General features: G+C 36.6%; 1 protein-coding gene across 1 annotated transcript in view; it reads left to right on the top strand.

The window, feature by feature from the left end:
* The first annotated feature begins 13,516 nt into the window (after positions 1 to 13,516).
* The window catches only part of LOC106132144 (uncharacterized), a 29,257-nt gene continuing 17,953 nt past the window's right edge, over positions 13,517 to 24,820 (top strand). The window contains exons 1-3 of the mRNA XM_013331481.2: positions 13,517 to 14,222; positions 15,985 to 16,090; positions 19,076 to 19,166. Of these exons, the coding sequence (XP_013186935.2) occupies positions 13,517 to 14,222; positions 15,985 to 16,090; positions 19,076 to 19,166 (903 nt within the window). The remainder of the gene's footprint in view (positions 14,223 to 15,984; positions 16,091 to 19,075; positions 19,167 to 24,820) is intronic.

The following is a 24,820-nucleotide window of genomic DNA, read 5'->3' as shown; positions in this document are numbered from 1 at the left end:
AAATTGACTGGATTATATGCACTTACTTTCAACTGTGTTGTTGTCTCACTCGTTTTAATGCGACCGGTATTGTCGTCTCTTTCCAATTTTCCAGTTCACGCCTGCGCAAATAGGACCCGAGATCTGGACCGCTCGAAGCTGTTTGTGTTGAGAAAATTTTGTAGAGATAATTTTGTTTATAATTTAAATTAAAATATACACCGAACTTATATTTGTTCTTTTCATTTGGTTATTAAGACTTAAATAAAAAAAATACATATTCATTTGTCAATTTTGGTTTTAATTCCAATTGAGACAAGACATATTGGTTCCAAAGATTAAAAAATTAAAAAATCTCAAAAATATCAAAATACAATAGTTTTTCAAACAATAGTTACGCAAGAGGGGATTCGCAGGTTATACAGCTTCGATCGTCTCACAGGCGAGATTCAGTGGCTGGAGCCCGCGGGACCTCCCGGGCTAGACGACGTCCCTGCAAATATTCGGGATACAGCTCAAAAAATGTCTAAAATTCCGAAAATAACCTCAAAAGAGAACTCAAATTTGTGTTCGTGAATAATTTGATTTCGCGCGTAGTTCATCTTCTGTCAATTTTGAAATAAGAATGTAGTCTTGCGGCCAGTGTGAATGAAGTCATAAATACTTATTGTGATTTTAACAATTCAAGTAATTGTGATAGTCGTAACAGATATTTTGAACGCTGTTTCACGTGAGCTGTGATTTTGATGGAGATATTGAATTAGGTAAGTTTGTTAATATTTACTTTTTAAATTTAATTCAGAATTCTAGGTATCTCTGGATAACACCGAACCAAAGATTTTGTCTTTTGAGTTATATTTGCTTTGTCCTGAGCTGTTCGCTGAATTCATTGAACATTATTCTATTTTCAACTAACTACAAATATACATTTAAGACACACAATTATTTTAAAAATCGTAATTAAGTTATAAACATTGAATTAACATTTAAAATTATATTTTTTTTTACACATACATACATATTTTAATAAATAAATATATACGGGACAAATTATACAGGCAGCATACCTCCAACGGAAAACCTCTTCAAACCTTTCTTTAGCACATAAATTAATTACATGATTTTTAACGGACCATATGATTTATAGCAAAAAGCTGAGAATGCAATCGTAAACACGCCATTGTAAAAGAAAGACATTTACCTACATAATTTCCATTTTAAAACACCTGTTAGACATTTCCACCGACTTCTTAAATGGGACGTCAAATTTAATTGTCTTAAATATTTGAGACCATTAACGGTAATTAAAACGCGTCCGTCGTCCAGACGAAAATGATATTGTAACGTTATTACAAGGGCGGATCACGCCTGAGTGCTGAATTGGGTACATCTCGAATGAGACAGTAGACCCGGCACGTATAATATAGCTTTTAATAAGGACGCCTAATGACGATTATAAATATGAGTATATTCGTTATGATTTTATGAATAACTTACACGTAGGTACATATTTTTATTGATTTTAGTTGCGGATTATTGGACTATTTTTTTGTTTTTTTTTTGTTTGTGGCCAGTTTGTTCTATTTAATTATCTTTTAAAATCATTAAAATCATCAGGTAGAAATGTGATATACATCATGTTAAGGTCTCTTCACTATGTCATAAAATATTAATCCTAGCCTCTTCATTATGCCACCTCCAACTGGTTTCTCGTTTCACAAGGGTTTTCCATCCTCCATATCAGCTCCCAAATGGATTTGAAATTGGACCTGATATTAGTTGCAAGGGTTAACATACATGCACATAATCAGCTCTTTATCCCTTATGGGTTAGACAGAGACATTAGTCACGCAAACTTATATGGAATTGACATTCAAATAGTGACATGTTGCTAGTCCATCGCCATCAATAAAAATTCACAAGTTAATAGCCTTTCCTTTATTCGCCTTTTACGGCATCCATGGAATAAATAAATATATACGGGACAAATTACACTGATTGAGTTAGCCTCGAAGTAAGTTCGAAACTTGTGTTACGAGATACTAACTCAACGATACTATATTTTATAATAAATACTTATATAGATAAACATCCAAGACCCAGGCCAATCAGAAAAAGTTTTTTTCTCATCATGCCCTGGCCGAGATTCGAACCCGGGACCTCTGTTGTCACAGACAAGCGTACTACCGCTGAGCCACAGAGGCACAAGATATGGATTGGTCCAATTTGACATTTCTGGGAACCACACGGCACAAGTTCTTCCATAATTTTAAATTTAATCCTGGTTTTAGTGATTTCTTTTTCCAATTTCTCTCAATCCGAATAAGATGACCTTCGAGAATAGAACCTGGGTACTTACAGTTCTGAGGTTATATGGCGACCACTACACCACAAAGGTCGAAATAACTTAGTGGAAAATAGCGAGAGTTTCGTGATTTTGAATTCCGTTTGGTCACGTTTCTTGGTACGTGACTATTCCGATATCAAACAGGGCTTTTCAACATTTTTGACACAAAGGAATACATTAAAACTAGTGATTTGCTGTAGCTTTGGTCTCTTTTTCGTCATGGCTTAATTTCATGTGCAAATCAAAAAGACTGTAGGGCCACGTTCAGCTGTATGGCTTAATGATGAAATTGAGATTCAAGCAGTGAAAAGTTACTTGACTGTTGTCTTAAAGAAGAATCCCGAGTTTAGTAGCCCATTCATTAGTCGCCTTTTACGAAATCCAAGGGGTGGAGTGGTCCTTTTCTATAGTGCCGGAAACCACACGCCACCTAGAACTAGTATTAGTAATAAGTTTATGTAACTTCTGAAGGTAAAGTTGATAAATTTAATTTTATTCGTTTCGAACGAAAGATACAGATTTTATTCTTACTTATATTAAAATAATTATATTACGTAATATAGGTATAAGGGACAAATTGCATAGATTGAATTAGCCTCGAAGTAACTTCGAGACTTATGTTACGAGACACTAACTCAACGATACTATATTTTATAATAAATACTTAACTATATAGGTAAACATCTAAGATCTTTTCTTATCATGCCCTGGCCGGGATTCAAACCCGGGACATCCGGTATCACAGACAATCGTACTACCACTGAGCCACAGTATAGGAATTAAGTATACTTACTTATTTGACATAATACCTATGTATCTCAGAAGTTACAAACCAGCGTATTTTTCCAGTATTCACATATAAAATAACGGGTCCCGCGCGCCATTTTATATAACCGGGGACAACCGGATATTCCGGATAGTGGCTCCAGGAATTTTCGAGAAAGAATCAGCTTTTATTGCAACTTTCCTTAGGTATGTAGGTATAGTAGAAGGTTATAAAATTGATTTTTAAAAGAAGCCTGCAGGCAACTGTATAATTTGTAGGTTTCCTACAAAGCCGAACTCTTCAAATGTTTATTAGGATCCGTGTGTTTTTAACTGACTTAAATAAATTTATACGGGACAAATTACACAGATTGAGTTAGCCTCGAAGTAAGTTCGAGACTTGTGTTACGAGATACTAACTCAACGAGACTATATTTTATAATAAATACTTATATAGATAAACATCCAAGACCCACACCAATCAGAAAAAGTACCTTTCTCATCATGGCCTGGTCAGGTTTCGAACCCGGGACATCCGGTGTCACAGACAACCGTACTACCGCTGCGCCACAGAGGCCGACATACTTACCTACTCCACCTCTAACTGTCCTTCAGGGAGCCTTCTTAATTACCTCTAAGTAAGTTCCGTGTTGAAGCCCAAGAGGTTTAATTATAACTTAATTATCTGGAGACTTGCGTTACGAGATACTAACTGCACAATACTATATTTTATAATAAATACTTAAACATACATACATACATATGATCACATCTTTATCCCTTACGGGGTAGACAGAGCCAACCAGCTGAACATGGCCTATCAGTCTTTTCAGGACTGTTGGCTCTGTCTACCCCACAAGGGATATAGACGTGACTATATGAAGGTATGTATGTGTATTAAACAAATGTCGAATGTTTTTCTTGTGCACTGAGCCGTTATAAATAACACTCCAGTTCAGCAGCTGTTCAGTTTTACGGTCGCCGGTTCAGCAATATTTTATCGTTTAAAACTTCGCCTTTTTTAATTCGCTGGGAAGAGTTTACAAGATCCAAAAGAAAGAAAAAAAAAATGTTTACTTGGTACATAATAATATATCAAGAACAGAAACCTTAATCTATAACAACTTTTGTACCAAAATGGCCCCCCCTCAGCATCTGTCGTGGTATATACCACAACGCTGGTCTTCCGTGGGCACCAACGTGGAAAATAAAATAATAAAGTAAAAATAAAATAAATTAAAATATGGCTGCTCTCTCGGTACACTATTGTTCGTTCGTTTTACAATAAAAATAATATGACATTAAAAACAAAAAATTAAGACATCGAAGCTGCTTTTGACTTTTGAGTATCCAAAATATGACATTTTAATTTAATTTTAAAAGATTTAGCTGCGTATCCAATTAAGGGATATTTAATGAGTTGTTTGATGCTGCTTCTAAACGAGTTTATACATACATATAGTCATATCCCTTGCGGGGTAGACAGAGCCAACAGTCTTGAAAAAGATTTATAGCTCTGCGTACTAATAGATCCAATACGGGTCGGGTTCCCCTGCAAAGGTTGCGGAGGTCAGATGTGAGTCGCTTCGTGTATAATCCTGACTCGTTCAATCCAGGATCCATGGTCAAAGGTATACCCCGGGCTCCTATCCAGAATGGTGAGGATGCAACCGGGACTAAAGCCAGGAGGGAGAAGATTATTGCTAATAACACAATAACTTGCAGTTTTTTTAGTTAATTATATAGTTCCTTTATTGTTTGCCGGTTGACTGGAAGAGATCCCTTCATGGGATAAGTCCGCCATTGTAAGTGATTTATTTATTTTTGTACTACCAATGTTCTGTGCAATAAAGATATTACAAATAAACAAATTGAACGACATTCCACTTGTAATTTTGTAGAAAAGATTTTTAGAGATAGAGATAGGGTTTGCCGTGTGGTTCCTGGTACCAAAGTACGTAAGTGTTTCAAAGAATAGGACATATTTAAAAAATATCACATATTAGGAATAGGCATATCTTTCCCGTGGATATCGTTAAATGCGACTAAGGGATATACTAATAAACTGGGCATTACTCTTGTTGGAACCCGGGAACCACACGGCACAAGTAGTTTGTTTGTTTGTAATTTACATTAGCATAATGACCAGACCGCCGGATTAAGGCGTTGTTGAGAACAAAACAATTGAATATGTAATACCAGAGAGCAAGTAACACCACTCGCTCCCTGTCATTTGCTCTGTGCCACCATATTTGATGTAAACGTTGAGTTAGTATCTCGTAACACAAGTCTCGAACTTACTTCGAGGCTAACTCAATCTGTGTAATTTGTCCCGTATATATTTATTTATTATTATTATATTTATAAACTGTCAGGTTTACATACATACATAATAGTCACGTCTATATCCCTCGCGGGGTGCAACAGTCTTGTATAGACTGTAAGGCCACGTTCAGCTGTATGGTTCAAATAGTGACAGGTTGCTAGCCCATCGCCTAAAAGAAAAATCCTAAGTAAATAAGCCTATGCCTTAGCCGCCTTTTACGACATTTATGGGAATCAAATGGAGTGGTCCGATTCTTTTTTTCTGGTGTCAGGAACCACACGGCACTGTCTATAATTGTCTTTGAAAAATATCCAACGACTCTCTGGTGTCGAAATAATAGCTTGTTTTTATTGACAAGATTTAGTAAGGAAATAAAAACTGGCGAGTATTCCGTTTCAGAGTGATTGCTTTTTGTCAATTAAAATGAAAGTGGGATGTCTTAGCTATAACTCGATTAAAAAAGGAGGGTTCTTTATCAAGTGGAAGCCTGTTCTGCCGATACACATACCCTGGTGTCCGAATTTCTAAATAAACTGTGCGAAGTGATGCTAACATGGTTTTAAACATACTTAAAATTAAAACCTCTATTTTGGAGGATTTAGTAGTGATCACATAAATAAATATGTACGGGACAAATTACACAGATCGTGTGAGCCTCGAAGTGAGTTCGAGACTTGTGTTACGAGATACTAACTCAACGATACTATATTTTATAATAAATACTTATAATAAATATAGATAAACATACAAGACCCAGGATGATCAGAGAAAGTTCGCTTCATATCATGCCCTGGCCGGGATTAGAACCCAGTGTCACAGACAAGCGCACTACCGCTGCGCCACAGAGGCCGTCACAACTTTCCACTGCATACTTCTACCGCTTCATCTACATTCATCACTACCTTCATGCAATATCGTCAGCTACTAAGTCGGCTACTCTTGCAGTGTACCTACCTAATTTGATCAAGGTAAATTTATATTTAAAATAGTCTTATATAAATTATTTTTGTAGTCTAGATAACTAGACTCCCTTTCTATAAAAATTACTATATGGTTGGGTGTGGAACTCATAAAGCCCAAAAAAGACCTCTGAAAAGCCAGGATATTAAAGTAACATAGAAAAATACATACATAAATACATAAGGTCACGTCTATATCCCTTGTGGGGTAGACAGAGCCAACAGTCTTGCAAAGATTGATCGGCCTCGTTCAGCTATTTCGCTTAATGATAGAATTGAAATTCAAATAGTCACACGTTGCTAGCTCATCGCCTAAAAAAAGAATCCCAAGTTTTTAAGCCCATCCCTTTTAGTCGCCTTTTACGACAACCACACGGCATAGAAAAATACAACCACAAAATCATCGCAAGATGGCGCTAACATTGCATAACATTTTAAAACTATTCCGCTTTATTGTTAGTTGCTTCTAGAATTATACTCTCAACGACATCACCTTTCGTCCAGGCACAATAGCCGGCCAAATTAAATCTCCCTCCGGCAACCTACCTCGTTACGACACTGCATGCTATGCAATTTGGTAGAACTGCCTGTTATTTAGTCTCTTAATCTTCTACAAGTACCGTGTAGAGAGATAATGTGTGCCAAAAATGGGACGACATACATACATATGGTCACGCCGTGTGGTTTTAGGCACCAATAGAAAAAAGAATAGGACTACCTACTCCATCTCTTTCCCATGAATTTCGTAAAAGGCGACTAAGGGAATGGCTTATAAACTTGGGATTCTTTTTTTAAGCGATGGGCTAGCAATCTGTCACTATTTGAATCTCAATTCTATCATTGAGCCAAACAGCTGAACGTGGCCTTTCAGTCTTTTCAAGACTGTTGGCTCTGTCTACCCCGAGAGGGATATAGACGTGACATATGTATGTATGTATGCAATAAAACAAGAAGATAGATGTAACACTTCAGAAATAACGAAACAAATCGTACGGCAATCGGCAAAACCGTTACATTTTAATGATAAAATCGTGAAGTATTGTTCATTCCCAATGAGGGTCCGGCTCGGGCGCCCCTGGGAAATAGGGCTCCATTCAGGAGCCCCACACATTGTGAAGGGATTAATGATTCGCTTGACGTAGGAGAATTAATTTATTTATCACTTTTCACATGTATGATTTTGAGTAAAATTTCTATTGTTTCAATTATAACACTGAAGAATAGGGGAGTATACTAGAATTAGTCGGGAACACATATTTTTACAATTTTTTTTAGATACTTTGGTGTGGCGTTATCGGTTTTTTGAGACTGTTGATTCTGTCTACCCCGTAAGGGATATGACGTGACTATATGCATGTACATACATGTGTACACATACATATGTGTATAAAGAAATGTCGAATGTTTTTCTACAAGTCGTGATTATATGTATGTACGAGTATGTACTTTGTTTTAGATTCTTTAGGTATACTTACATTCTTCAAAAGAAAATACATAATTTTTTGAAGATTTTTTGTAATTTATTACCTACTTGTTGCAGAGTTTTACGGTGTATTTTTCTTTTTCTTATGGTATTTACTTCTTTTTTTATTCTTAGCGGCCAGTGCGCTTTACAATTTTAAACAAAATGGCTTCCAGTAGGCGGCAGTTTATAGACTTCAGTCCTACTGGATGGAGCCTTATAAATTAAATTAAGCTAAATTTTGACGCTATTATATTTCTTACTCCAATAAGCCGATATTTATAAACTTTATTACGCAAACAAAAGCTATCAAATCAGGTTATTCCCGTCGAGGGACTCATTAAAGCCTTTTGTGTTGGAGATAAAAAGACATTTATAGCACTTGTCACAGAAACATCAAGTTACAAATTCTATTTCCGTGTGGTTCCCGGCACCAATAGAAAAAATAAAAGGACCACTTAATCTATTGCCATTGATGTAGTAGAAGGCGACTTAGATAGACTTATAAACTTGGGATTCTTCTTTTAGGCGATGGCAAAGCAACCTATCACTAGTTGAATCTCAATTCTATCATTGACCCAAATGTGGCATGTCAGTCGTTTTAAAACCGTCGGCTCTGTTTACCCCGCAAGAGACAAAGACCAGATTATATGTATATATGTAAATGGTAAGGATTATTCAGGAGATACTCATTCTTGTATAGGAACTAATATTCTTTTGAATCTAATACACAGATGCTTTAACAAGCATAGCAACCATTTTAGTACGACCTCTGTGGCGCAGCGGTAGTACGTTTGTGATACACAACGGAGGTCCCGGGTTTGAATCCCGGCCAGGGCATGATGAGAAAAGAACTTTTTCTGATTGACCTGGGTCTTGGATGTTTACCTATATAAGTATTTATTATAAAATATAGTATCGTTGAGTAAATATATCTCGTACTTACTTCGAGGCTTATTCAATCAGTATTATTTTTATTTGGTTATAAAACAAGAAACAGACTCAAGGTAATATTACCTATTACACCTCTACAGTTCAATTACTTTCGTAAAAGCTCCAATTTGGGACCGAAACTTATGTTTTGTTTCAGATCGTCAAAGCTTGGTCCTCTATAAAATATAATTTGGAAAGCTCACGGGGATGTTCCGACAAAATTAAGTTATTTAGACGGATACTGTATTCTTATGGCTTGGTGCTTTTTTAAATGTATGTATGTATATAATTCCGACGCCTCGCGAGGTAGAATATGTATGCACAAAAACTGTACCTATATAATTAAGACTTAGATTAGGGATAGATTTGCTTAAACTTGAGATTCTTTTATTCGATGAGCTAGCAGCCTGTCTCTATTTCGAATCTCAATTCTATCATTAATCTGAAGAGCTGAACGTGGCCTGTCAGTCTTTACCGGCCACGTTCACCTGCGATAGAATACATACATACATATGGTCACGTCTATATCCCTTGTGGGGTAGCTGTCTACCCCACAAGGGATATAGACGTGACCTGTGGCTCTGTAGCCAACAGTCTTGAAAAGACTGATAAGCCACACTCAGCTATTTGGCTTAATGATAGAATTAAGATTGATATAGTAATAGGTTGCTAGCCCGTCGATCGAAAGAATTCCAAGTTTGTAAGCGTATCCCTTAGTCGCCTTTTACGAACCTTTTACCTTAGGGCACCAATAACATTCGCACGTACATATAATATAATTGTAAACAAAATCGATGTATGTATGTATATGTTTATTTCGTTGTTTGTATATAGTATGCAGAAATCGTGGCAAGTGGAAAGATGTAGTCTCTGCCTACCCCTCTGGGAAAAAGGCGTGATTTTATGTATGTATGTAAACTAAATCGCAAATAACTAACTGAAAGGCAACGAGTCCAATATGCTGACAGCATTTCCCCGCTGAATGGCCGGACTAATTCTTTGAGCAAAGAAATTGTCCGCCCTAGGGCTACTGGTTGCCCCTTGAGACTCTTGGTGATGTCCCTCAAAAATATCTTACCTTCTGGGTCCCGGGGATCGATTGTCACCACAGCGAAAGCTAAAAATACAACATATATCACGTCTTTACCTATTACGGGGTAGGCTAAGCCAGCAGGCTCAAAAAGACTTATAGACTTACTTAATATTTTCTTGTGACTGTGTAAATTTCTATGCAATAAAGATTTATTACAAACAAGACTCAAAGGCCACATTCAGCTGATGAGAGATATTTCACGTACCTACGAATAGCGAGTTAAAAATGCCAATAATTTATAAAATTCCGTTTTAACCAGAAATACTATAAGAAATATATCAGCGCAATCAGCTTTTCTGAACATTTCAAGAGGTCCCAATATCTTTCATCTCCCTCACACACTATAAGTTTAAGAGATAAGCACGTGCCAATCGTTAAAGATCGCTTTAGGGCCATCAAGGCGATAGCTCGTCAGATGTTATCTCTCAGGGTCACAGTATACTTGAACTAGTTACCACTAGCTTTGACCCGCGATTCTGCTCGTGTGGCATTAGTCGAGTCATACTAATTCCCGTTCCAGTGGGAATTTCGGGAAATCAGGGTATAAAGAAATTTCATTATACATACATATGGTCACGTCTATATCCCTTGCGGGGCAGACAGAGCCAACAGTCTTGCAAAGACTGAATGGCCACGTTCAGCTATTTGGCTTAGAATTTCATGCTTAATTTTAAATCGGCTTGGGCACTGCATTGATATGTCAGTCAGTCAATTGTTTTCCCCCTGTATAAATATATCTAGACATAGCGTAGACTTCGAATAAAATTGCTGTGACATACAGATGGATATGACAAACCTTATAGAGTTCTTTTTTGCCACCTTAAAAAAACCAACATTAATAAGATGCAAAAATTTTTTGTTAATATAGGTACATATATTATAGCAACGAGTGAAATACGTAAAGAAAAACACTATTAACAAATAAAATATATACATATTGGTTGAGAGAGAGAATTCCTTTTGAATGCCTAAAAAACAAGGGCTTACAAGAACTAAAATGGATCCATAAAAAATGCTTGCTATCGCTCGGTCCCTTCCCGGGTATATGAGTTCCACAAATGTAATAAAGTTTTGGAGATCAAAGTGCTTATATTCTTTTCTATTTTGTTTACATGTAGAACAGTGCCGTGTGGTTCCCGGCACCAATATTAAAATGAATAGATCCACTCTATCTCGTTCCCATGGATGTCGTAAAAGGGATGGATATATGGGATAGGCTCATAAATTTGGGATTCTTCTTTTGGGCGATGTGCTAGCAACCTGTCACTATTTGAATCTCAATTCCATCATAAAGCCAAACAGCTGAACGTCCACGTCACGGCCTCTGTCTACCCCGCAAGGGATATAAACGTGATTATATGTATGTAGGTATGTATCCCAACTCATATTATGCGAAAGTAAGTTTATTTGTTTGTTTGCTGTATTATTATATACATATGGCTTATCACTTAGCTAACTAACATAATTACATATGAAAATAAGTTGTTTTAGGTCAGGAAAAGTTTAACCTTATATTTTATATCGCTCGGTTGAATTTGCATGTCACAAAACATTGTTCAAATATATTGTATTTTGTCAACAAAAGGCATGGATTCAATAAAATCGGATGAAACTCTTTTGTATACAATTTCTCGGCTTTCAATGACGTAATATTGTTTGGCTGACGAATTGCTTGCGAGCAAAAATAATATCCATATATATGGCCGTATACAGAGTGTCTGGTAAATCACATATAGTCACGTCCATATCCCTTGCGAGGTAGGCAGAGCCAACAGTCTTGAAAAGACTGATACCGTCCGAATTTCAGTTTTTGGCTTGATGATAGAATTGAGATTCAAATAGCGACAGGTTGCTTGCGCATGGCCTAAAAGAAGAATCCCATGTTTATAAGCTTGTCCCTTAGTTAGTGATAAATCACGTTACATATTTAAGGACTTATAGTATATCATGAATACGCTTTCCGTGTGGTTTCCGGAACCAATACAAAAAAGAATAGGACCACTCCATCTCTTTCCCATGGATGTCGTAAAAGCCGACTAAGGGGTAGGCTTATAAACTTGGGATTCTCCTTTTAGGCGATGGGCTAGCAACCTGTCACTATTTGAATCTCAATCCTATCTTAAAGCCAAATAGCTGTACGTGGCCTATCAGTCTTTACAAGACTGTAGGCTCTGTCTACCCCGCAAGGGATATAGACGTGATTGTATGTATGATGTATGTGTATGAATACGCTTAACTTTAAAGAATATTAAACCAACAAAATCTTCACTAGTTTAAAAGAAAAAAAAAAGTTAATAAATAGTAAAAAAATAAAAATAATGTGTGCAATGTTGTGAAACCAAAAGTTCATGACAATTGTTAAGTGATGTTTGAAATGTTCCATAATAATGGATAACAATTTTTAAATTTCATATTTTTTTCGTGTCCCAAAGAGGCCATGAGCCACGGTTAGAATAGACCTATCTGATCAATTTGTGTCTCCTAGTGGAGACATCTAAAAAGTAACACTCTACTATCCTTTTTGACTCCTCTTTTTTCGTAAGTAAACTACTTCTTCGTGTGAAATTAGTCTCAGAAAGCTTATACAGGAAAGGTCGGAGTGGGAAGACCTAGACGAACGTATCTTGATTAAATTAAGGACGTCCTGGTTAAGGGTCAGGTCAAAAGTACCCGAAACCGCCGAGTTTGCATGAAGAGAGTTATTAATGTGGATGAAGCGAAGGAAGTGTGCAGAGATTGTGGCAAGTGGAAAGTGGTAGTCTCTGGCTACCCCTCCGGGAAAGAGGCGCGATTTTATGTATGTATGTAAGCTTATACATCTCATTGTCAATCCGTATTATATAAGAAAGAGCTTTATTCACTCGTGACAAGGGCGGAAGTCACTTGTAGGGCAAAAAGTGATTCCATTCACAGGTTTTGGCGGCGGCAATCATTCAAACTTGTGAGTAATGCGATCTGTGGTGAATGGACTCGTCAAGAAGGCATATTGTGGGCTAGGACGAAGAGAGTTATTTTAACATACTTATTGAATGTAAAAAGAAACAAGTTAAGTCATTGGTAAACCTAGATCAATTACTTTCAGAATTGTATTAAATAAATTTAATAAAACTTTATTCTACAGAAAATTAATTTATAAAGGGCGGACTTAATGCCGTTTGGCATTATCTACCGGTCAACAAACTGACCAAACAGAAATTAAGTAGAAGTAATTGAGTAAAGAAAGTGTATGAGTATGATAAAAGTATTAATATTTCTAGTACAAGCTTTATGTTTTTCTATTAATAGCCTCAATTAATGAATGTTTATCATTGTGAGTTGTGCTGGCCCGGACATAAATGATAAACAAAAGAATAGATATACTATACTTAGTATTTACAGACTTTTCTAGAGTAAAAACAGAACAATAAAAGCACTTTGTACTTTGTTAGTCGCTTTCGTAAATTAAACGGGCATTTTCATTAAAAACTTCTAAGAGACTTATCATAAGGAACCGTATCACAAAATACTGCGACTTTGTTAAAACTTCATTCAATAAGATTCATTGGGGAACTTGAATAATTAGTAGTTTTTCCATTGTTTCAGGTAATGGGCTGACTCCCGAAGGACGCCTCGGGCAAAAACTTCACGACGATGAAAACTTGAAGCCGACAAAATGACTAACGTTAAATTAAAATTGATGTTTTTCCTACTTAACTCACTCTTGGCAGCTGACATCGTCTACGCCAGGCCTTATCCTGACAAAAACAATACAGACATCATCATTAAGTTTACCAGCGATAGCAACAACACATTTAATATTCCAGTGGATTCAAATTCTGATACTCTTATCGTAGCTAATGATGATGAAACTCCAGAAGAAACAAATAAGAGTTCTAACAACCAATTGGAAGCCATAGTGAACGCTGAACAAGATCGTGACGAAGCGATGTCTGAGAAAATAATGAAAGACCAAGTCAGCATTTTAGAAGTGAACAAAAAAGACGCTGCAGCTATAGAAAACCAATTGAACATATCAAGTTCTGTTCTAGACGACATAATAGACTCTGAAACAGATAGAGAAGAGACTCTTACTGACATACTTTTTAGGCCCGAATCGGAGTTTGCAGAAGATATGCCTAGGTTTGAGTTTTTAATTGCTGGTAAAATAAACAGTAGTGATGTAAGTAATAGGAGTGTAGTGAAAGATGGTGGATTCAGTGATAATAGGTTAGAGAGGAACGGTAGTGATGTGCTTCGGAAGGTGGATTACGTGGAGCTGGTGGAGGTTCTGAAGCCCACGAAGATTAGTGAGAACAAGAGTGCGTATCTGATGAATATCACCGAACATGAGGTGGACGATGACTTAGCTCCTGATACAAGTGAGTATATAATACACTTTATAATTGAGTCACACCATTTTTATTTTATAATAGAATAAACTACGGTCTCCCAAAAATATTGGCCGTAGAACTAAGGGGAGGAGAAAGGTAATAAAGTTACCCAGTAAGTTATTATATTTACTATTTGAGCTATGAAGAATGTTTAATATGTTAACGTCGGAATTTGTTGGGGCACCTTTGCACAGAAGTGTGTCTATTTTAAATGGGGATAAAATTGACTTGAAAAATAAACAGGAATTTATTTCTAGAGGAAAGGTTTACTGGGTCACAAATTTTATCGTTTAAAACGAAAGCCTATGAGACATGAGGCTAGCCTACTTGGCGCAGTGCCAGGATGAACTGCTCAGCTGAATAGCTTGTCATGTTTGGAATGTTGCTGGTGAGTGGCAACTTTGAATTCAGCACGATTTCAGACTATTTAGGAAGATAAAGTGGCATGAAAATTTGGGTTTCGGGTTTACAGTTAGCCAGACAGACAGCTAGGCAAATCCATATTAATGCTTTTAAAAATTTTCGTTGCCTGCTAGTAATGTATGCAAACGGGACATATATGGAAATTAACTCATATTGTTTCATAAGACGTTACGCCTAATCTTAGGGAATGCTTGTCATCTAAATGCAAAATTTTGTATATGTATATTGTTTGTAGTTAATGATCAAAAATATGTTTAATGTAGTGTACAGTTTTTACACTTCTACTTCTTAATTGGTGGTGGTCTCTTGGTCCTAATTCTGGTTACATCCTCATCACTCAAGATAGGAGCTCTGGTTTTGACCTTCCATGTAGGTACCTATATCGTGCTGTAACAAATTAGACTAATCATCACTAAAACAGGAAATTAGATCATGTTAAAACAAGCATTTAAATCAGACCTTTCAAAACATTGATGAACATGACATAAACACAAAACAATTCCTGCCCCTGACAATGTTCAATAGCAAATTCATGAACCGACACTCTCAACATACATTTTACAACAGGCGTTAATGTGACAAAAGGTCTGGGACAGGAACACGAACAATCTGTTTGAGTTTGAGTCCACGTACAAAATTGTATTGTTTGTTATATTGTTTATAATAGCTTGGAAATTCTTTGTACAATTTTAGTTATTTTAATAAGATTTTGTAAGAATGTAGGTTGTTGCTTTTGGGAAGGGTACAAATGGGAATTCTAATTAAACGCGGGCGAAACGCGGGTGTAACATTAGTGTTAAACTAAGTATACGGACTAATATTATAAATGTTAAAGTTTAGTCTGTCTGTTATCCCTAGACCTTTTTGAAATAATTTTGTATGAATATAGTTAATTAGCCTTGCAGCTCCGTTGCAATTAAACTTTAATTCTCGTTTTTCCCGTAGGTGTAAACAATATTTGTTTCAAGTTTCATCAAAATCGGTTCAGTACGTTAACAACAAAGAGGTAAAAAAACAAATGTGATGCTAGAAAGGCATAGGTTCGAATCCCAACTCGGCCATGTACAGCAATGACTATATTCGGAGTTACGTACATTAAGTTGAAAACTAACCTAAAGCTCTTACGGTTCGGGAAAACATCGTGAGGAAACCTGCACATTCAGGCAAATGGACGCGTAACCATGATCGATCCAAAACGGGTCAGGTTTACCTGCAAAGATTGCCAAGCTAGGATTAATGGTACCCCGGGCTCCTCTCCACAGTGATGAGGAAGATGAGGAAGGAGCAGAAGTATTGCTGGTTTCCATGGGCATGTGACCTGTCGCAGTTTTGTCCGTGTTCGCAGGTTTCACCGACGTCCAGACTCTCTTCCTGGCGTGCTTCGGAACGCTTCTGCCGCTCCTCGCGGTGCTATTTGCGACGCTTCTGCTTCGGTGAGTTGGTTTTATAGCAGATTATTTTAATGCGCCGTGTGGTTCCAGGCGTTTATAAAAAAAAAGAATAGGTCCGCTCCTCTTTCCCATGGATGTAGTAAAAGGCGACTAAGGGATAGGCGTATATACTTGGGATTCTCCTTTTAGGCGATGGGCTAGCAACCTTTCACTATTCGAATCTCAGTTTCATCATTAAGCTATCCATACAGCTGCAGGTTGCTCTTACTATCCCTATAAGTGATAAAGACATTATTTATAAGACATTATACGTAGGTAACTTTTATATATTATTTATTTGTCTTTATTTTCTCTTTTAATACTTATTTCTTTGTTAATTTTATTGGGTTTTTACAATATGATTCCAGGCACCAATATTAAAAAGAATAGGATCACTCCATCTCTTTCCCGTGTATGTTGTAAAAGGCGACTAAGGGATAGGTGACAATTTGGTAGGTCTGTCATTATTTAAATGTCAATTCTATCATTAAGCTGGCTCTGTCTACCCCGCGAGGGATAAAGACGTGATTATATGAATTAATATGACAATACGCTTGTTCATGATTATGGCTACAACTTTTACTTAACTCTATTTGGTTTAAGCAATATTATTTTTATTAGGAAAGGTGGATGTGAAGGGGTCTGTATTATCGGGGTAAAGGTCAGACCCTTAATATTTCGGGAACGTTGCGGGTCGTGTTGTTAGTGCTTCCGCTATTGGTAAATATACTTCGTGTTATTTATTTTTTGGTAGCAAAATATAATAAAAATAAAAAATAAAATCATTTTTATTAATATAATAATACCTACCCGTTAAGGGACATATCGTCTATTGATATGCCCGGGAACGGGTTTTGGCAGGAGAACAACATAACATCAACTTCTCCAAAGGGCCTCTACGTGTTGGATTTATATCCCCACGCAAGCCTCTCAAATCCAGGGTGAAATCTAAGAGGGAAGCATAAAAAATAGAATCATTTTTATTTTCCCTTCACGAATGTATTAAAAAAAATACATGGGTTTATTTATTTCTTTATAAATTTATGTACATCAAGAAAAAAATAAGAATAGAACTTAAACTAAAGAGAAATTTAGTGCAAGGGCACTAACTTATTTTTAGAGAAAGTTCCAGTTAACTGGTTTCAGTTGCTAGCCCATCGCCTAAAATAAGAATCCCAAGTTTATAAGTCTATCCTTATAATTGCTTACATGCTTCTTTCATACCCAACCTTGACCCGTCTAGATACGTTTCACATTATGTCCGAAAATGTAATGATAGCAGTTTAAAACGCGTAATCAATGCCACTACAATCCGCTGGAGATTAGTTTCAGTAAATTCATAATATCGCTGATTCTATTCCGAATTCAGACGGAACTAGGTCGCGTATAATCGAATACTAATTCGGGAATTCGGAATAGCCTATTTAGAAAATCTGTTTTATTTGACTGCTTTGATATAAAGTTACATACATACATATAGACACGTCCACTTGTCTTGCGGGGTAGACAATGCCAAAAGTATTGAAAAGACTGATGGGCCACGCTTAGCCGAGCCGAGCAGGCTTGATGAGAGAATTGAGATTCAAATAGTGACAGGTTGCAATCCCATCGCCTAAAAGAGAAATCACAAGTATAAATAAGCCTATCCGTTAATCGCCTTTTACGACATCCATGGGAAAGAGAGAAACTTGTATCCACAAGTTAGATATTAGTTAGTATAAAGAAATAGTTTAACGTATAGGAAATTGTCGTGAGAGCGGAAATTGACATGACTTTTATTTGTTTTGCACGAGTGAACGTAGGCGCACTCTGGTCAAGTAAATATACATAAATCATTTACATACTTTTGATGAATATAGACCTAATAGTATATATATATACATATGATTAGGTCTATATTCATCAAAAAGACTGAAAAGCCACGTTCATCTGTATAGCTATCATCTATATGATGGAATTAAGTTTCAAATAGTGACAGGTTGCTAGCCCATCGCCCACAAGAAGAATGCCAGTTTATTAGCCCTACCCCTAGTCCCATTTTACGACATCCATTGAAATAATATAAAAAGTCTGAGAAACTTATTTGTAACCCTGGATTTTTGGATAGAGCATTACAAGTTCGCGGGCGAAGCCTCAGTTATAAACTAGTAAGTACGTAACGAAAATCCTATGTTTAATTTCAGTTAATTTAATTTTAGTTAATGTCAGTTACCTAATTAAATTTCAGTTAATGTCAGTTAATTTAATTTTAGTTAATGTCAGTTAATTAAATTGCAGTTAATTTCAGTTAATTAAATTTCAGTTAATGTCAGTGTTTCGTAAAGTTTGTCCACTTAATTCGTAGTAAAAAGCAAAAAGAAGTCATTTCATCAACAATTCCTAACTACATAGTTTTACTTTGGAGCCGTGCCAACGCAGTGTATCGTGTCCGGCCAATTGTCCGGCTGTCCGGCTATCCGGCGGCGGCGTCCGAACCGGATGCCGATGCTAACGATACTTTCAGCCGTTTCTAAACAAGAGATTTTTATTGTAGTCGATTCTTATGACAGATCACAGGAATTTGTAGGGAGAGTAGAGTAGAGGTAGTTGGCGAAGTGGATAGGATTATTATGCAGTTACTCGATAGAGACATGTACAATTGTACAAGGTTCGAATCCCGCTAAGGCCATGAATTTTTCCTGAGTTAAGTTGATTATTATGCGGATGCTCTTATGGTTATGCCGTGTGGTTCCCGACATCAATAAAAATAATAAAGGACCACTCCATCTCTTTCCCATGGATGTCGTAAAAGGCGCCTAAGGAATGGGCTAATAAACTTAGGGTTTTTCTTTGAGGCGATGGGCTAGCAACCTGTCACTTAATATGAATCTCAATTCTATCACAAAACTGAACGTGGCCTATCAGTATTTTCAACACTGTTGGCTCTGTCTACCCCGCAAGGGATATAGACGTGATTATATGTATGTATATCTGATGTAATGATTGCAGGTGTATGTGCCGGAGGTGGTGCCCAGGGTTCTGTAAGAAGACCACAGGGTCTTCGGTCTCGGAGAGCAGCGAAAAAGATGATAATCAGCAAGTGAGTGACTAACTATTCTGTCTGTGACATTTTTATATATGTTTTTTTGTATTTTACTTTTAATTCATATAAACAGACACTCGGCTTATAAAATTTGAATATTACTTCGAGTAATTCACCTTGAATAAGAACTGAATTCTGAAGAAAAAAGTATTTATAAGTTATTTATATAAAGAAATCACCTGCGAATCACACGACACATAAGTGCCGTGTGGTTCCCGGCATCAATAAAAAAGAATAGGACCACCCCTTCTCTTTCCCATGGTTGTCGTAAAGGCGACCAAGGGTTATCCCATAGTCGCCTTTTACGAATGAATTTATGAATGCTTATTAACTTGGGATTCTTCTTTAGGCGATGGACTAACAACAATATAGATAGAATTGAGATTCAAATGGTGACACCATTTGAATCTTAGTCATCGTGCCAAAAAGCTGAACGTGGCTTATCAAAACTGTTGGCTCTGTCTACCCGCAAGGGATATAGACGTGACAATATATATGTCTGTTCTTTATTCACGCTAATAATACAACTGTTCGAGTTCTTCTCTTAAAATATTGTGCTAAGAATTCTTAGTACCTACCTATTTCATCTTGAACAACAAATCATTCATCATCAATTCTGTTCAAAAAAGTATTATTAATTTATTTACTCCAATAATACAACGGTTCTAGTACACCTCTTATAGTATTCAGCAAAGAATTCTTATACAAGTAGTACGTATTGATCACGTCCCTAGTCCGTCCTCTAAAGAAAATCTCATTGAATTTCCGATCTGGGATGAAACAGAAAATCTATGTTATTATTCGATAACTGTTTATCCGATTTCATCACATTCATGTCAAAATGCACATTTTAATATCAAAAGGATCGAATCGAAGCGCCTGAAGCGACTGAATAGCAATCACTCACAACGGAATATTGTTGCGACAACAATAAGACCCCGGTTGCCCTCGGGCGGGGTAAGTCAAGATTTGTCAGCTATACAGGGTAACAAGGCAATCTATCAGTGATTTTTCTTTTTTTTTTTGATGACAGAGGTCATGGATACGTAACGTACGCAACTTAGGATAAGTTTATATATTCTTCTTCTTCGTCGTTACTTTTTCCCACTTTCTACGTGGGGTCGGCACAGTATGTTAGTTTTCCCAATAACTTCTGTTCTGTCAATTGCCATCTCACTGGTTACTCCCTTTCTCCTCATATTATCCTTTACGGCGTCCATCCATATCTCTTGTTCGGTCTTCCCCTATTTCTTAAACCTTTCACTTAAGAAAAGTTTATATATTATCAACGTATAAAATAGTTTTACTAACACGTATACATTATTGGTTTTTATAGATAACAAAAAGCTAGTGCAATAAATGCATAATATAATACCTAGTATTATAGTTAATACTAGGTATTATATTATGCATTTATTGATTGTTATAATTTATTTTATGTATCTTTATGGAAATGAAGTACCTATGGTGTAAAAAAAGGGTACAGGAAAATTTAAATTTTTGAAGTTGAAACTCAACTTAATCCTACTAATATTATCAATGCGAAAGTTTGTGAGTATGTCAGGACGTCGGTAGATATGGATATTTGTTACTCTTTCACGCAAAAACTACTGAACCGATTTCTATAAAATTTGATATGTAGGTAGCTGAAACACAGAATAACACTTTTTATCCCGGAATTCCCGCGGGATTGATTGTCACGTTATGATAGGGTTTTAAAGCGGACGAAGTCACCATCTACAAGAAGGATCCCGAGTTTATTAGCCATTCACTTAGTTGCCTTTTACGACATCCACGGGTAAGAATGGAGTGGTCTTATTCTATTAAAGTGCTGAGAAACACACGGCACATTAAAAGACATTATCATAAACAATCTTTAAAGTCCTCTACATAGTCACATTCACATCTATATCCCTTGCGGGGTAGACAGAGCCAACAGTTTTGTAAAGACTGAAAGGCCTGGTTCAGTTGTTTTGCTTGATGACAGAATTGAGATACAAACAGTGTCAAGTCGCTAGCCCATCGCCTAAAAAGAATCCCAAGTTTATAAGCCTATCCCTTAGTCTCCTTTTACGACATCCATGGGAAAGAGATGGAGTGGTCCTATTCTTTATAAGTGCCGGGAACCACACGGCACACAGTCCTATACGAATGTTTAAAACCTCATTACTGGTTGATTGCTGTCAGACTGCATATTTGGCTGCAACGCGAGAGCGCACATCCAGCCATCCCGCTCGCACGTACACGTTAGAGCGAGAGGGGTGCAATGCGCTTGACCTATGTTTGCCGACGACCGATTTTGGCAATTCGAACCTCAAAATTGCATACGGTCAGCATCTAAAAATAAAGTTTATGGATCCTTAGATGGAGTGATATCCGCTGTAGTTAATTCTTTGTTTAAAGATTTCAAAGTATCCATTAATGAAGATAGGTGATAGATAATTTAACTGTGGTTGGTGCGAAATTTGTTCAATTTATCTATGGTTATCGGATAGAATTTTTTTTTTAAATTTTAGGTACTCACTTACTCATGTCCCAAAAAAGCGTCGGTGATCGAATCGATAAGATTTTATAGAGTTACGGCATTATAAAGCTGAAGAGTTTGTTTGTTTGAACGCGCTAATCTCAAGAACTACTAAGCTTAGTTCGAATTGAAAAATTCTTTTTGCGTTGAATAGACCATTTATAGAGGAAGGCTTTAGGCTATAAAACATCACGCTGCAACTATAAGGAGCAAAGAAATAATGGAAAATGTGATAAAAAGGGGGAAAATTATTCATCCTTGAGGGCTATAATAAAGCCTAAAATAACTATTCCACGCGGACGTAGTTGCGGGCATAGCTAGTAGCTGTATAAATTTGAATTTGGAATTCCTAACCAAAGGAGGGAAATTTGTGATTTCAGATTTAAGGACCAAATATACATATTATGACTAGCTGTTCCGGCAAACGTTGTTTTGCCATATAAATAAATTTCAAGTAATATCTAGTAAAGGGTAAAGGTAAAGTTCTGGTAAAGGGTCAGGTCAAGAGTACCCGAAACCGCCAAGTTTGCATGAAGAGAGTTATGAATGTGGATGAAGCGAAGGAAGTATGCAGAGATCGTGGCAAGTGGAAAGAGGTAGTCCTTGCCTACCCCTTCGGGAAAAAGGCGTGATTTTATGTATGTATGTAATACCTAGTTAAAAAAATGTTAAGGGTGGACAATCCTTATCACTAAGGGGTATGAAAAATAGATGTTGGCCGATTCTCATACCTACTCAATATGCTCACGAAATTTCATGAGAATCAGTCAAGCCGTTTAAGCCGGTACAAGTACGGGAACGGACATTGTGACACGAGAATTTTATATATAAGATTACAAGTTAAATTGATAGCTGTTTTGATAAAATAAATAAAAAAAAAACTGTTCTTTTTGTAAAAAAAAAATAGGCAGATATGTATTTCTACTTGCTATAATCTCTTTTCTTACTTAATAAACTCTCGGGGTAGTACCATCAGTCTTGTAAATACTGAAAGGTCAAGTTCAGCTGTATGAAGGAATTGAGATGCAAATAGTGACAGGTTGTAAGCCCATCGCTTACAAGAAGAATCCTAAGTTTATTAGTCTTTCCCTTAGCCTTTACGACATCCATCGAAGATATGGAGTGGATCCTATTCTTAAGTGTCGCAAACCATACGGCCATAAAACTAAATAAAAGTCAAATAAATAAAAAGTGCCGTGTGGTTCCCGGCATCAAGAAAAAAAAAACAGGACTACTGGGAGTAGTCTCGTTTTCATGGATATTGTAAAAGGCGAATAAGGGTTATGCGACGATGCAATAGGCTATAGCAACCTGTCACTATTTGAATCTGAATTCTATCATCAAGCCAAACAGCTGAACGTGGCATATTTGTCTTTTCATGACTGCTGGCTTTGTCTACCCCACAAGGGGTACATTATTTATTGTAACATTTACAATTTGTAAAGTACAATAGGCGGAGTGAAAGCTAATAGCATTATCTAACAGTCAACCATTGGGTTAAGCGGAGAACCTTTGTGTGGGTGATAATAAATAATGACACATGATTTCCTTTTACATTCATATTCATATAATCACGTCTATATTGACGGCCTCTGTGGCTCAGCGGTAGTACGCTTGTCTGTGACAACAGAGGTCCCGGGTTCGAATCTCGGCCAGGGCATGATGAGAAAAGAACTTTTTCTGATTGGCCTGGGTCTTGGATGTTTATCTATATAAGTATTTATTATAAAATATAGTATCGTTGAGTTAGTATCTTGTAACACAAGTTTCGAACTTACTTCGAGGCTAACTCAATCAGTGTAATTTGTCCCGTATATATTTATTTATTTATTTATTACCCACAAGGTATATAAATAAATAAATAAATAAATATATACGGGACAAATTACACTGATTGAGTTAGCCTCGAAGTAAGTTCGAAACTTGTGTTACAAGATACTAACTCAACGATACTATATTTTATAATAAATACTTATATAGATAAACATCCAAGACCCAGGCCAATCAGAAAAAGTTCTTTTCTCATCATGCCCTGGCCGAGATTCGAACCCGGGACCTCTGTTGTCACAGACAAGCGTACTACCGCTGAGCCACAGAGGCCGTCAATATAGACGTGATTATATGAATATGAATGTAAAAGGAAATCATGTGTCATTATTTATTATCACCCACACAAAGGTTCTCCGCTTAACCCAATGGTTGACTGTTAGATAATGCTATTAGCTTTCACTCCGCCTATTGTACTTTACAAATTGTAAATGTTACAATAAATAATGATTACTAACTTAAACTACTTACAAACTACATACAAACATACTTACTTTAACTACATACAAACATATAATCTCGTCTTTATCCCTTCAAATAGTGACAGGTTGCTAGCCCATCGCCTAAAAGAAGAATCCTGAGTTTAAAAGCCTAGCCTTAATTCGCTTTTTACGGCATCCACGGGGAAGATATTGAGTGGTTTTATTCTAAAGTGCTGGAAACCACAAGGCAATGTGTTTAAAGTGTTTGCAATAACTAAATGAAAAAGATAAAAACATTGTGTCGTGTGCTTTGGACACTTCAGAAGGACTACAGGACACTATTTGAATAGAAAATTGGATACAAGGTATCACTTATTGACGTCACATCACTTAAATCTAATTATACCTAACTATGAATGTACGAAATCTACGAATCTCAATTCTGTCATCAAGCCAAATGGCTGAACGTGGCCTATCAGTCTTTTGGACTGACTGTTGGCTCTGTCTACCCCGCAAGGGATATAGACGTGACTATATGTACGTATACAAATTATTATTATTTTTTAAAACTTTTATGTCCAAAGTGTCGTTTCTGCTAACCGTACTCAAAGAATTTATATGTACAATGTACAGGGTTCCTAGCCTCTAGTACTCACGAATAATGATTGCCTTCTGCCGAACGAGGCGCACACACACACACACACACACACACAAACACACAGACACACAAACAGACACACAACTGACCTGTACAAAAACCTCGCTCGTTTGATGCAATACACTATGTGCGGTAAACTAGGGTGCGATTATGAAGAGAGTAAAGTGTGTCCCGCCGTGGTGAGAATGTAAGAAATATAAAATTTTATTTGAAAACTATT

The sequence above is a fragment of the Amyelois transitella genome, chromosome 13, assembly GCF_032362555.1.
Source record: "Amyelois transitella isolate CPQ chromosome 13, ilAmyTran1.1, whole genome shotgun sequence".
Lineage (NCBI taxonomy): Eukaryota > Metazoa > Arthropoda > Insecta > Lepidoptera > Pyralidae > Amyelois > Amyelois transitella.
Note: the sequence above shows the minus strand (reverse complement) of the source record. Positions and strands in the feature narration are given on the sequence as shown.